Here is a 13,434-nt window from a genome sequence, read left to right on the forward strand (position 1 = left end):
GGGCGTTGGGAGTAACAAACAGCTGTTTCCAGATGTCAGCATCACCGTTCAGTATAGCAAACATTGCAAAAACCTGTAGATTATACGTTGGCAATGAAAAGAAAAAACCGATTTAACCATAAAAATTCTGTTTTTCTTCGAAAAAGTTTATGTACTTATGTGGTATGTATGTTAAACATTGTCAATTCGATCGCTCCACATAATTCATTTGATATTTAAGCGATTAAAAAAATGGCTGAATGATTTATGGGCTTGGTTATAAAACTGGACTCGTAATGTGTGCACGTATACGTGTGTACACATATGTGTAATTTTATATAAATGTTTATTCTTCTTCATTTCTCGTAAGATTGCATTTGCAAACGAATCGAAAATGCATAGTGAAAGTGAAGAAAGTGAAATTATATTGGATTTCGAGGAAGATTTTACAGAGGAACTGAACACTTTGCCTCATGTTTTACGATATATACAACGTTTGCTTTTTGTTATTAAAAGGCAACAAAAAAAAATTAATAAACTACGAAAGAAACTCAACGAACAGGTATGTATTTTCGATCAAATAGATAATTGTTTTTGTTTTTAATTACATTTGTTTATATTTGTCAATATTTATAATAAGGTATATATGTGAAATATATCTGTAAAAAAAATTACACTTATGATTTTAAACATCTTTACTAGCACTTACAATGTGTATTATTTATTTTGTAGAAGAATAAAAATTTTCTTCATATTAGAACGTACATAGATTATGGAACTCAGACAGATACTGTTAATCACGACCAAACATCACACGATTGGAATATGAGTGATGATAAGTCATCCAGTATAGCGGATCAAGTGAAAGAAGTAGCAGAATCAGCTTTGTTACAGACCGGATTTGTTTATGAGGCAACATCAGGAATGTATTATGATTATAATACTGGATATTATTATGATACGGTATATATTTTTTTATCTTTGCAAAATATTCTGTGTTTTTTTACAGAATAGAGATAATATAAAGCAAATCTATTACAGAACTAATATTATTTTAGAAACAAGGTCTATATTATGATGGAAATACTGGAACATATTATTATTATGATAAAACTAGTAACACATATCAACCCCATAGTCAAGTACAAACCTGTACTGAAGATGGTGCACAAGTTTCTCAAAAGAAAGAAGACCAACAAATTCAAACAAATAAGGTTACAATCTTTTATTAATTCTGTTTTCATATTTATTTTTGCAAAAAAAAATGATACACAATGTTTTTAGTTACAGGATTTAGATGAAATAAATGAATTAACAATGGCAATTTCAAATTTAAGAATTGAAAAATATAGGCGACAAGCTCTAGGTAATTATTTTGTGTCTCTAATATAATTTATCTTGTAGGATGACGTAAAAAAACGAAAATTGGCAAATGAAGATGAAAATTTTGGAGGTGATGAGCCTGAGGAAGGTGAATGTTCAAACAGTGAAAGTGATGATATTACAACTAATATACATGACATATCTACTGATAGCGAAAGCGACCATGAAAATGAACAAGGTTTATTGTTATTTGTTATTGTTTATTATCTGTCTTATACTTTCTTTTTATGATATTTTTGTGTTTGTAATTTAAAATTACTGTTCATTTCTAATTCTATATATATGTGTATTATGTTTTTAAAATAATTTAAACAATAGTTTACGTGTTTTCTTCTGTCTCTCTCAAAGACTGGTTTTATATATGTATAAATTATAAAAATTGATCAATCTTTTTTTAATCAAGTGTTGATTTTGTTGACTTCGAGTTTTTATTTCAAGTTTCTTATATAAATTGTAAAACATTAAATATCTTCTACACAGACTCAATCACATTATAGAATTTTCATTAAAATGTTTAATTTTATTTTTTTTACTGTAATCTTGCGTAGACATCGTTTACTTATAGAACGTGATTATGATGCATTAAATTCTCTATAAGATGTACAATTATTTTTAAGAAATCTAAAATATGAATATAAAATATATAAAGTATATATTTATAAATAATATAAAGTATATATTTATAAATAATATATGTATAAATATAAAGTTTTATAATTGTTGAGAGAATGTGTATATAATGTCAGATTTAAATCAATTTCAGATTTAGCAAAAAGTTATCCTCCATGTATGAGAATTATTGTCAAAGAAACTGATATGGCACAATTAAAAGTAGGCTCTCTTTTCCTTGTCACATGCACAGGAGGTTCATTGGGTCGAGAAGGAGATCACTCAGTACTGATACCTGACATAAATATTAGCAAGGTATAATAATTGATACATATACTTCATTTTATGTCATTTTATTATATATAATAATTGTTCATATCTTGAGATATATAATAAATATTTTTATTTCTTCTTTTAGTTCCATGCTCGCTTTATATACGATGAAAATAAAAAACAGTATCAAGTGGTTGATACTGGTTCGAGAAACGGTACAATTTTAAATGGCAAAAGATTGTCAATAGCTAAACAAGAATCTGAACCTTATGATATTACACATGGCTCGATTATAAAAATTAGCGGAACGAAATTGCTATGCCACATTCACAAAGGAAATGAAACATGTGGTCATTGCGAACCAGGTCTTGTTCAACAAACCATCAACTTAGAAGAAAATACAACTTCAAAGAGGGAACTTCATAAGGAAGAGTTACGACGTTTGAAACATAAATTCGGAATTGAAAAGGACAGTGTTACGTCTAACAGTCAACTCGCGTCGGGTTATCAAGATAGAGCACAAGCCAGAAGACAAAATGTAGGTTCCTCGCATCACCGCGCTAAGACAGAACAAAGTTCTGTTGACACGTAAGTACGCGTGTGCGTATATATACACACATTTGTATACATGTTGAAATAAACGCACGTACGTTTATATAAGTATTGAGTCACACAACAAAGATGTTTTACTTGCAGGGCAATTTCTAAGGCTAATAAGGGATTTCAATTACTTTCAAAAATGGGTTGGGCCGAAGGTTCTTCTTTAGGAAAAGACGGAGATGGAATGTTGGAGCCTGTAAGTCTCTTTTTAAATTTGTTTAATCATCATAATAACGTGCACCATAATGATAAGAAAAAGATTCAAGATTGAGTCTTGCCGTTCCGAGTTGAACTTATTCGTGCGAAAATATTTGCATGAAATTTGTCACATAATTTGTCATTAAGATAAAAGATGATGACGGTAAGCAACTAGTTTACATATTAAATAGCGATTCGCGATAATAAAAAGTAGAACCGATGAAAACTGAATAGATATACGAATTGATCGTTGTTTTTGTGCGAGTCGGGTTTCAAATTGCGCGTATCAAGTACTTCTACTTTAGTGCAATTCAGACCAGACTCAGAGCGCGCGCACGTGTGCTTGAAGAGGAAAAAAAAAATATATATATATATATAAAAAGAGAAACGGGCGCGCAACACTCGACTCATTAACCACGTGAGCGGTCGCGGAAAATCTGAAGCGATGTTCCCTTTCCTATCTCTGTCTTTGCTCGCACGCCGATCTGCTTCCCCTGTGCCTGTGTGGCATTTCGACGGAACGAGCGCCATCGGTACGAGCGGAACATTCGTATGATAACGAGCGTAACTCTGCGAAATGTGGAATGGCGAAAGAAGAGACCGCCCGGATCACAAGCTGCGACCGGGAGAGAAAGAGAGAGCCTGCCCCGGGGTAATGAATGCAAATGTATTGAAATCCAAATCATTATTTTGTCTAGACGCATCGTATACCCCATCGCGTACGCCAGCCGGAATACAGTCGGCGGTGTAGTGCCTGTGCGCGTAAAAGGATTAAAGGGTGGAATAAGGGGACTGTTATTTTCTCTCGTCTATACCTCTGTCCACACAACACTGTCGTCTCACCACCCATTTGCTCGTCCTGTTGTCTCAGCGCTCTTCTCCCCGTTCATCTTTTTTTTTTTTTGTTTTTTGTTTTTTTGTTTTTTTGTTAAATTTGTCGCCGCCGCGCTCTGTAATCGTTGCTTCCGCTAGATACAGAACCGCTCGCACTTTTTGCTCGTAAAACATCGTCATTGCTAGACGAAAGCTATATTTTCCCTGTAATGTGGCTCACGGAGTTTTTTGCTTTTTTCTCATTTATATGTATTATATATAACTGTTAGACGAGATATTATATATATATATATATATATACAGGGTGTCCCAGAATTGCCGTACAATCTCTCGTAGGCAGGTAGAAGGAGTAAAACTGAGTCGAAAAGTCCTAAACCATTTTTTTCTATTATTTATAATAAAGAAGTAATTATTGAGTAAATCAGGCCAATCAGCGCAGACCTTTAGCCAGACGCACGTCAGTGAGCCGCGCGCCTCGTGTGTGTGAGCGCGTGTGAGCGCTCACTGACGTGCGTATGGCTAAAGGTCTGCGCTGATTGGCCTGATTTACCCAATAATTACTCCTTTATTATAAATAATAGAAAAAAATGGTTCAGGACTTTTCGACTCAGTTTTACTCCTTCTACCTGCCTACGAGAGATTGTACGGCAATTCTGGGACACCCTGTATATATATATGTTATAATTAAAAAAAAAACAAATTATACATAATTTTTGAAATAAGAGATGGATCAAGAGATAGAGAAGGTACTAAATGACGAGTGAATTTGTAAAACTTATTTTTTCTTGGATATTTTACTCTTCAAACACATTTTCAAATTGTTCTCTCCGTTCTCGCCTATCTTATCCACTGCATTTCGCCGGTCGTCGCACCGGCTGCTGTAGACAGCTATTTCACTTTTACATTGGATTTCGCTTTTACGTTGTCTTTACGCGTATCGTTCACGCAATTGTAGCCGTAATACCCAACTACACTGTTCGCATCCGCGAATGCGTTTCACGAAGAAGATGTGACCTATATCGTAAACACAACGTAGAATAGAGACGGAGAAAGCTACGGGCACGTAGAAACGGAAGGAAGGACACTCGTTGAGACGATGTGCGTCGGGACGACTTGAGAGCCCGTAAACCAGACATTGTAAAGCGGACGATTGCCAGTAAACCGCGAGATGCGATAGGCAACCGTGGCGATATAAAAGTTTCGCGGAGTTGGGCTTCGGAACCGTACGCAAGACTTTAACGAGTAAAATCTCAGCGGGTTCATTTATCTAAGTGCTCCGCCAGGTGTTACATGGTATAAGAAGTGACAACGCGTTGACTACAGTTCTTTACCGCATGTGTGTGTGTGTGTGTGTGTGTCACACGAATAATTTTGTGTGTTAAAAAGATGCTACTGTGATTTTCATTATTTAATACACATTAATCGCATCAAACGTGTTGATAAGACAAACAGAAAAAAAAAACAGGAACAGTTTAATAAATTTAGAAATTTTCAGAGAGAGAGAGAGAGAGAGAGAGAGATATCGTCTAATGATCGCAAGTTCTCTCGCGTTTTTCTTTCATTTTTTGTCGAATAACGCAATAGAATATAAATTTCATGCGTAAACTTTCTGTCTCGCAATTTGATGCTTGTAACGAGCGCTCGAGGCGCGATGTAATCGCGAACTAAAACCGGAAACTGCAACATGCACACAACGCACACACAATTTCATTTTATAGACTTCCCTGAATATCGACTGCCGTGAGCCATTTCACGGACAGAGTGCGAGCGGTTCCTTTTACGATTTACATCCATTTCCATATTGCATCTATTTGCGGTTTACAATTCTCTCGAGGAGGAAAAACTTTATCCGTTTAATGACGCATGTTGCCCCGGGGAACGTAATTTAAAAATAAAACAAATGCTGTTTCTATTTTTGTCGCAGCTTGTCACGACAATTTATTGAAAGAGAGTATATATATATATATATACGTATGTAATTATAATAATCGAGGATTTACAATTAAAGGAATCTTCGAATTACTTTTGATTCGATTGAAAAATTCGAGTGCAATCAACGCTTGTGATAATATTACGCGTGTACATCCGCATTCTCGATTCTTGCAATTTTTTCTGCGGAAAGAAACTCGAAACCTAAATAAAAGAACACACGTCCGAAATTTCGCAAACTTTTTGTTAACATTGCCTGCCGCGATATATGTCAAATAATAATTTATCACATGAAAGGGACAAAATTTATTTATTTATTCTCAAATACACAATATCCGAACAGAAATCGGGACGAAGAAGAAGGACGGAAAGAAGGAGAAAGGTGTTTTGAAAGCGTTCTCGCGCGCGCGAAAACAACAAGAGGCGCGCGCGCGCGCGTGCGCTCCGTGAATTCTTTTCGCGCAAAACTTGTTGTTGCAGTTCACCTCTTATTTTCTTCGCTTATTTTCTCAGTGTCGCGCCGTCTATTTATTCATCCGTACCTTTTCCTTCCGAGAATATAAAAAAAAAAAAAAACGCGGGAACAAGAAGGAAGAACTGCAAAAAAAAAAAATTGAGAGAGAGAGAAGGAGTTGCGCAGCGGAAAATATGACGAGAGATGCATAAAAACCACGTCTGTCTCGAGCGCGCGCGCACGAATTACGATGGAACGCAAGGTCGTTTCGATATTACGTAATACAGAGAGACAGAAATTGCAAGAATACACCAAGAGGATCACTAACGACCTGTCTCTCGTCGGCTTCGGCAAGTCCGCATCGTCATTGGAATTCAGGACAAAAGTGCAAATTAAACGCCGATCTTCGAAGGAGAATTTACTTCATGTAGTCACGTGAATAATTTTTTTTTTTTTTTTTTTTATTTATCTCTCACTTACAAAGTTGCGTTACAATCAACGTTAAAGAGAGAAATATCCACACTTCTGATATTTCACGCATAAAGATTCTACTTTTTTTTTTTACATATCCGAGAGTTTATCAATAACGTCGATATGTTTATGACTTGCGCATCTTGCAATTGACGAATCGGGTTTTAATTCGAATTCACGGAACATTGTTTTGAATGCATTACTCGCGAAAACAGATCGCGGACACGCCAACAAAAACAAATCGCAGAGTTTGTTGATTCTCCCGTGCCGTCCTGATTACCTTACGATAACTTGTTGTTGCCATCCATCTTTCGGTTTGTTTCATTTTTTTAGTTTCTTGCGCGTCGTCGTCGTCGTCCGTCGTTTATTCGCCGCGGCTCCTTTTATTTTCGCCACCAACGAAAACAATGTTCCGAAAAAGAGAAGAAGAGATCGACCGCGTCCGCATTTTCGCGCCTAAGACGAGAAATACTTTTGCTTCGAATGAATGCGCGTCGTCGCCGCGCAAACCGCAAGAAACGGATAACAAACAAGTCGATTTTCAAAATGTTTCGCATCTCCGATGCAACACGTTGGATCTCGTTTTTTTACAAAATATCGTTTGGTTTCTGTCGTCTGAAATTTATCGTCAGAAACTATCGCGTTCAAAAAACGATTGTCTCATCTGTGGATGAGAGCGCAAAGATCGTTTAAAAATAATCAAATCTCATTTGATACAATTCGTTTTGTCAAAGGATTGCCAACAATCTTTGTAATAATTTGACTTCGTTGAAAAAAAAAAAAAAAAAAAAGCGGAAAAAAGTGAGCTGAGAGCAAACGAGAGACAATTTAATATCTTCACTGCCGGTTGCGCGGTTTTGTAAAAAATAAAAGCAAATCTCAATGTAAACGTTTAAATTAGCGGAACTGGACGAGAAGAGAACAAAGAAAGAAAACTGGAAGATCTGTAGACGGAGGAAAAAAAAAAGAGAGAAAAGAGGGAAAAAGAGAAAAAGAGAAAGAGAGAGAGAGAGAGAGAACCTGCAGCGGGGCGCGTCCGGAAGAGACAACCGGGGAGGCAACAGGTGGGAACATTGGCATTGAAGGTGCGGAAGAGTAACGATCATTTTCTGCATGCGACGCGGAGAGATCTATCGGCACGATTAAGTCCAAGCGGGAGACATGCACATGGAGAGACGAAACGAAATTAACCGAACCTCTCTCACACACAGGGCGGGCAGGAGGAAGCTGGACGCAGCGAGTGTATAATTCTGTGCACACACAGGAGGTCCGGCGTAAACGCGGCGCGCATACACGCGCAACCGCGTCGTCGTCGTCGTGGTCGTGGTCGTCGTCGTCGGCGGTGGCGGCGGCGGCGGCGGCGGCTTTAACAATCGGCAACTGCCGTCGTCCGCATATATGTGCAACGTTTGTTTGTATGTCGGTTTGTCCGTTAGCTAGCTAGGAATATGCAATCCAGTCAGGAGCCGGTCGATTGGTCTAGACGAGGAGGTGTGTACGCGTGTGCATACTCGCCCGCCGCAGCACACATCGGTCGAATAATCGTGCCCCGGTATCGGCACACAAATATGTACAATGAGAGATTTATTAATTACCGTTGCGCGCGTTTCGATCAGCACAAATTCATGCACGCGATTCATCGAATCGCAGATTCGTGAATGCAACGCGACGCGGCCGCGACGTTATGAGAAGAAGAGAGCGTAATAAAGTATATATATATATATATGATACGCGCGCGATTTATCTCTTCCATTTAGCAATCCGGTATCACAGATTCGGAGAGAGAATTGCGGATTGCGCATTGCGGAGACTGAAAACCAAATATAATACACATTTTATTATATTCGATGTTGCAATATGGACAACCGACTCGAAGAGAGCAAAAACATGATCCCCCCCGTGACCGTGACATCTTGACAATTAAATAAAATGTCGAACAGAGAAGCGCGTTAGATACTTTCTCGCTTCCAGTGGTTGAAATTCGAAAAATTTATTCTTTACTGGATCGATCGCCGTCAAGTACATCTACTCTTCACGAAAAAAAAATATATATACGCGCGGGTTGCTCGATTACTTAATGTGATTGTGACCGTGATTTATTTCGCAAACAAGAAAATGTAAAATCTGTATAAAGAGCAGAGCTGTATTTTCTCCGATATAAATCACCTTTGCGATTAAGTATCGCTAATTTGTCGTATGTGTGTCCTTTAATAGTCAAGTAGAGATTCTCGATATGTGAAGCACACACGCCGCACGAGAGACGTCGGTTGCCCTATCGCCGCCAGACGGCTTCCGTCTGGGTAAACACACCGATATACCGAACAGTCTGGGACGGCAAGGGCTTACCGACCACCTAGGGACATCCATCACAGGATTATCGCGGATGGTGCGCTCGCGCGCGCGCGCCATTGGGACGTGTGACGTGTTATCCTCCCTGTGTGTGTGTGCATGTGTGTGTGTATGCGCGATCGGTATGCACAAACCTCTGTTCGTGTGTACCTTGTCTGCATCCGCATCTACATGTGGATACCAGACGTACGGGCTGGACTACATTTTTTGTCTGAGCACTTCCGATCCTAGTTACTTCCGGAACTCGCCCTCTCTCCTCTTTTTCTGCCAGAATAAATATATCGCAACAAGTGCGGAGGACGAGTAGAAATGATTTTTTGATTGCGACAAAAAGATCAATTTGCGACCCCCTGGTGCACACCGGTCTTGGTGTACACCACGACCGGCATTGAGTCGTTTCGCGAGAGGGGACGAAATAGAGGACGGTCTCTCTTATACGTTTTGCTCCACCGACCGACTGAAAGAGAAAACGGTTTATTAGAAGAGGAACTCGATAAGTTTTCTTTTTCAGAACTCTCGAACTAAAAGATTCAAAGAACTCAAATCGCTTCGGAGCTACCGCGTGTCCGAAACTTGCGAAGTATCTTCGCCGAGACACGAGAATGTAGAAATATAAGAGGGATTCGCGAAGAAGAAATGTTACATTTTCTCTTTCTGGACGTACGTTTTCGATTGTAATGAACACGCGAGAAGATATGGGAAAAGTGAAGGGTTAAGACTGAGCGAGGGAAAGAGAAGCTTGACGTTTATTTGAGAGTCGCGGTGCAGTATTCGACATGCATTCGGTGGTGGAGACAGAGGAGGAAGAGGAAGAGGAGGAAGAGACGACGACGACGACGACGACGGCGGCGGCGGCGGCGGCGGCGGCGGCGGTGGCAGACACACTGGCAGCGTTGCAAACGAGCAAAGTTTCGAACCCAATATGCTGTCTCCGCGCTGGAGCCCATATTCAAGCTGTCAAGGTGCGGCGCACGTGCGTCCACGTCGCTTCCCGACGGTATGCCAGACGAGTAAACCGGGACAAACTTTCAAACTAGCACAGACCGTCTGGCACCCTACCACCGTCGTCGGGGAGAGCCAGCGAATTCCTAATATGTTATTGTACGTCGGCACCGTTTTGTTCGCGCGATCGACCACACGGTGGTGCGTCTGGGTTCTCGACCTAGGAATTTCCTTCCTCTATTCTCTCTATTCGGCGTATCGAAAATTTTCTGCCGTACTAGCAGCGCGCACGCATACACAGCACAGCACAGGTGCAAGTTAATCGCGCGGTTACTTCTACTCGCGCGAACTTCGTTCTCGAACAAAAAATGAGCGGACGGAAGTTTGCGCGACGTTTTTTTTTTTTTTTTAATTTTATTTTTTCGCGATTCTCTAATTGCGGGGAGAGCGAAAGCGTCGGATTGCGCGTCGCGACGCATTGCATCATATCGTGACTTCTTGCCCCGCGGTCATGCAATTTGTGCGTTCGCGCCCCCTGCGCTCGCTCGCTCGCTCGTTGCGCTCACGCAAACGCCGCGTCCTACTCGTGCACGCGCACGCACATTCGGTTGCATTCGACGAATCAGCGTACGCATACGTATTAAACGCGTCTGGGGTTGAACGATGAATTAAACGAGAGAAGAGAGAGAGAGAGAGAGAAAGAGAAAGAGAAAGAGAGCGAGAAGGGAAGACAGGGACAGACGTGGCAGACGTCGCGACATGTCTGCGCTATCTAATCGGTAATCACGGTGCATTGCCTCCGCTCGGCCGTGTCGCTCAATCGGCCGATGTGGCCTATTTGCCTATTTTCTATCCTCCTACCTTTCGCCTTCGCGCCCAGACGAACGATTGTCAGTTTACGCGGTGGCAATTACGCCGATATATCGCGCATTTTTTTGCGAATCGAATCGATTTGACAGTTCGCAGCAACCTTTCGATTTTTTCGCAGACGAACTTCAACGCGAAAAACAAATCCTTTTCGACGTAAAAAAAATCGAAAAACACGAATAATCCGCTTTTTCTATTTGCGCGTAAGCGCGAATTGTGTAACATTTATATATTACGATAGAGGTGGTTCTATTTCGGCTTCCGTCTTCCAACGAACTTGCATAACGTCGAGTCGCCGGAGGATCGGAGGATCGAAATAATTCAACGGATCCCGACTGTGATCATCGACGGGACGCTGTGAAGTGAATATTTCACACAGTTCTCTCACACTTATTTTTCCACCATAAATTTACTTCATCGTTCAGGCAACTCTCCAATATATCGATCGCCCCGAGCAATATCTATTTCACAGCCGATAAAGTTATTAAACGATTACGTCGCGCGGATCGGACAGTTTCAAAATAGCTTATTTTTCAAACGCGCGATAAAATTAATCTCTCGCGAGACCGTCTCTTTTCTTTTTCGCGAAAAATTAAAATCGCGCGATGAACGTTTGTGAGATTTGTCGTTTAATAATCGCGCAAACGAAATATTCAAGTGAACCGACGCGTCGGTTAAGCGAGAGACTGTTAATAATGAACGCCAGTGTGTTGGCCCCGTCTTTCTACAAATAAATTCCTACGTCTGGGAGATGTTGGCCACCAAACGAGTAGAGAAAACGAACCCATAAGCGAGTTATAATATATAAGTGGTCTAGACAGTCCAGACAGATGCATCATCGCTATCATCATCGAGTGAGAAAGCAAAAGCCAGAGTTGAGCCTTTTCGCTCCTCGACGTATCTCTCGTCGCAAGCTCGTCAATCGAGTAACGACCGGTCGTTTTACGTATCGCCGCGCGCAATTGTCGCCAGCGCGACAACTCTTATTGTTCTTACATGTTGTAGAATAATTACACAAGCGATTATAAAAGAAAAAAAGAACCGCGCGTTTATCATTCGAACGAAGAGAGTGGCAGCAAACGCGCGTTTGGACTCTTGTGCGCACGTTGTTGGAGACAAACATTTTCCCGTTTATTATTTTTCGCGATCGAAAAATACGTCGATTTTTATTTCTCCTTTCTTCCTGTTACAGCTACCGATCACGTCCAATCACAGCAAGAGTGGTCTTGGCAACGAGTTCGAAGCAGATCTTTCTAACATCACGGTGGATCCGAGATTGGAGAAGAAGCAAGCAATGTGGCAAAAAGCTCGGAAACGTTACAAAGCGATAGCAGATTGATCTATAGCACATATAAGTTATTTAATTTCTTTTTTTTTTTACAGATACATGTGTTGACGTCTTATCGAATTTTTATTAACCGAATTGCACGTTGTTACATTATAAAGATCTCTAGTCGTGTACTTCGAAATCATAAATTATTGTTTTTTTTTCTTTTTACACTTGTGATATAATAACGTTTTTCTTAAAACGCTAAGGTAATCATGCAGAAATTATTTTGATATTTGCCATGTAAATATACGAGATTAAGAACGCATTTATATATACAAATGTGTTTAATAATAAATGTTAACGCTTAACAGTCGGCGAAAACAAAAACCACCCAGTTCGTTTGCTTTTTATTAAAAAAAAAAAAAAAAAAAAAAAAACAATTTTAATATTATCGGATACCTAATCGGCTAATAACGTTCGATTCGACCCTGTTTTTCAGACGCCAAACTATTTTCTTCGCTTTAGTCGCGAATTTTATGAATGATAATAAAAATTGATAGATTGCGGCGCGATGGAACGACAAAAACTGTTGAAGTAAGTCTCAAACCGAGTTGCACACACATTTGTGCAATACACACACAAGTTATTAAAATATATATGAAACGAAATGATCTTTTAATAAAATTGCGGATTAAAGCGACGTGGATATACAAAAGCACAATCGGTGACGCGAAAAAGGCAAAAAAAAAAGTGGAATAAAAAGCAGGAAATATATGCGAGATTAAGAAATAATTAACGCGATTATTTTTCGTGAGATTATACTTTTCTCAATTATACATTTCCGATCACAGGAAATGAACTCACGCAAGGCGCGAGCGCAACGTTGCGTCAGACATGCGTCTGACAATGAAATCATCGAATCCGCGAATTCGCGGCCAGAATTCTATTTCGAGAACTTTAAATTCACAGAAAAGTAAGTCGAGAGTTTATTCATTCGGTAAAAATAATCGTTTCGTCTCTATTTGTTTTTTAAAAACTTTTTCTCTATCCGATTGCGAAACGTTTCTTTTTGAATCGCGCTTTTATCGATATACAAAAATCGGAAACGTAAAAATTCCGAATCGAGTCGGTGTTACGGGTGTTTTGTCCGACGTGTTTCTTGCGCACATTACGTGGTTCTCCGTAAATATCGCGGACGGAGACGCTTGCGGAAACGTAGCGTGCACGAGTAATAGAGAAGAAGATCCCCGGACAGATCCCGGGTAGATCTAGACGC

General features: G+C 39.8%; 1 protein-coding gene across 2 annotated transcripts; it reads left to right on the plus strand.

Annotated features, from left to right (window-relative positions):
• Window positions 1-14: 14 nt before the first annotated feature.
• On the plus strand, window positions 15-12,538 carry LOC109859963 (angiogenic factor with G patch and FHA domains 1). 2 transcript variants are annotated; one of them, XM_020438729.1, is made up of 9 exons: window positions 15-162; window positions 350-541; window positions 712-942; window positions 1,038-1,193; window positions 1,384-1,540; window positions 2,126-2,286; window positions 2,390-2,832; window positions 2,941-3,040; window positions 12,081-12,538. In XM_020438729.1, the coding sequence occupies exons 1-9, from the start codon at window positions 94-96 to the stop codon at window positions 12,225-12,227; spliced, it is 1,656 nt and encodes a 551-aa protein (XP_020294318.1). In that variant the 5' UTR covers window positions 15-93; the 3' UTR covers window positions 12,228-12,538. The 2 variants fall into 2 exon arrangements, with proteins under 2 accessions (XP_020294318.1, XP_020294319.1); XM_020438730.1 differs by lacking the exon at window positions 15-162 and having other exon boundaries at window positions 365-541; window positions 738-942.
• The last annotated feature ends 896 nt before the right edge of the window (window positions 12,539-13,434 follow it).

Source organism: Pseudomyrmex gracilis, unplaced genomic scaffold, assembly GCF_002006095.1.
Source record: "Pseudomyrmex gracilis isolate BER0280 unplaced genomic scaffold, ASM200609v1 scaffold_308, whole genome shotgun sequence".
Taxonomy (NCBI): Eukaryota; Metazoa; Arthropoda; class Insecta; order Hymenoptera; family Formicidae; genus Pseudomyrmex; species Pseudomyrmex gracilis.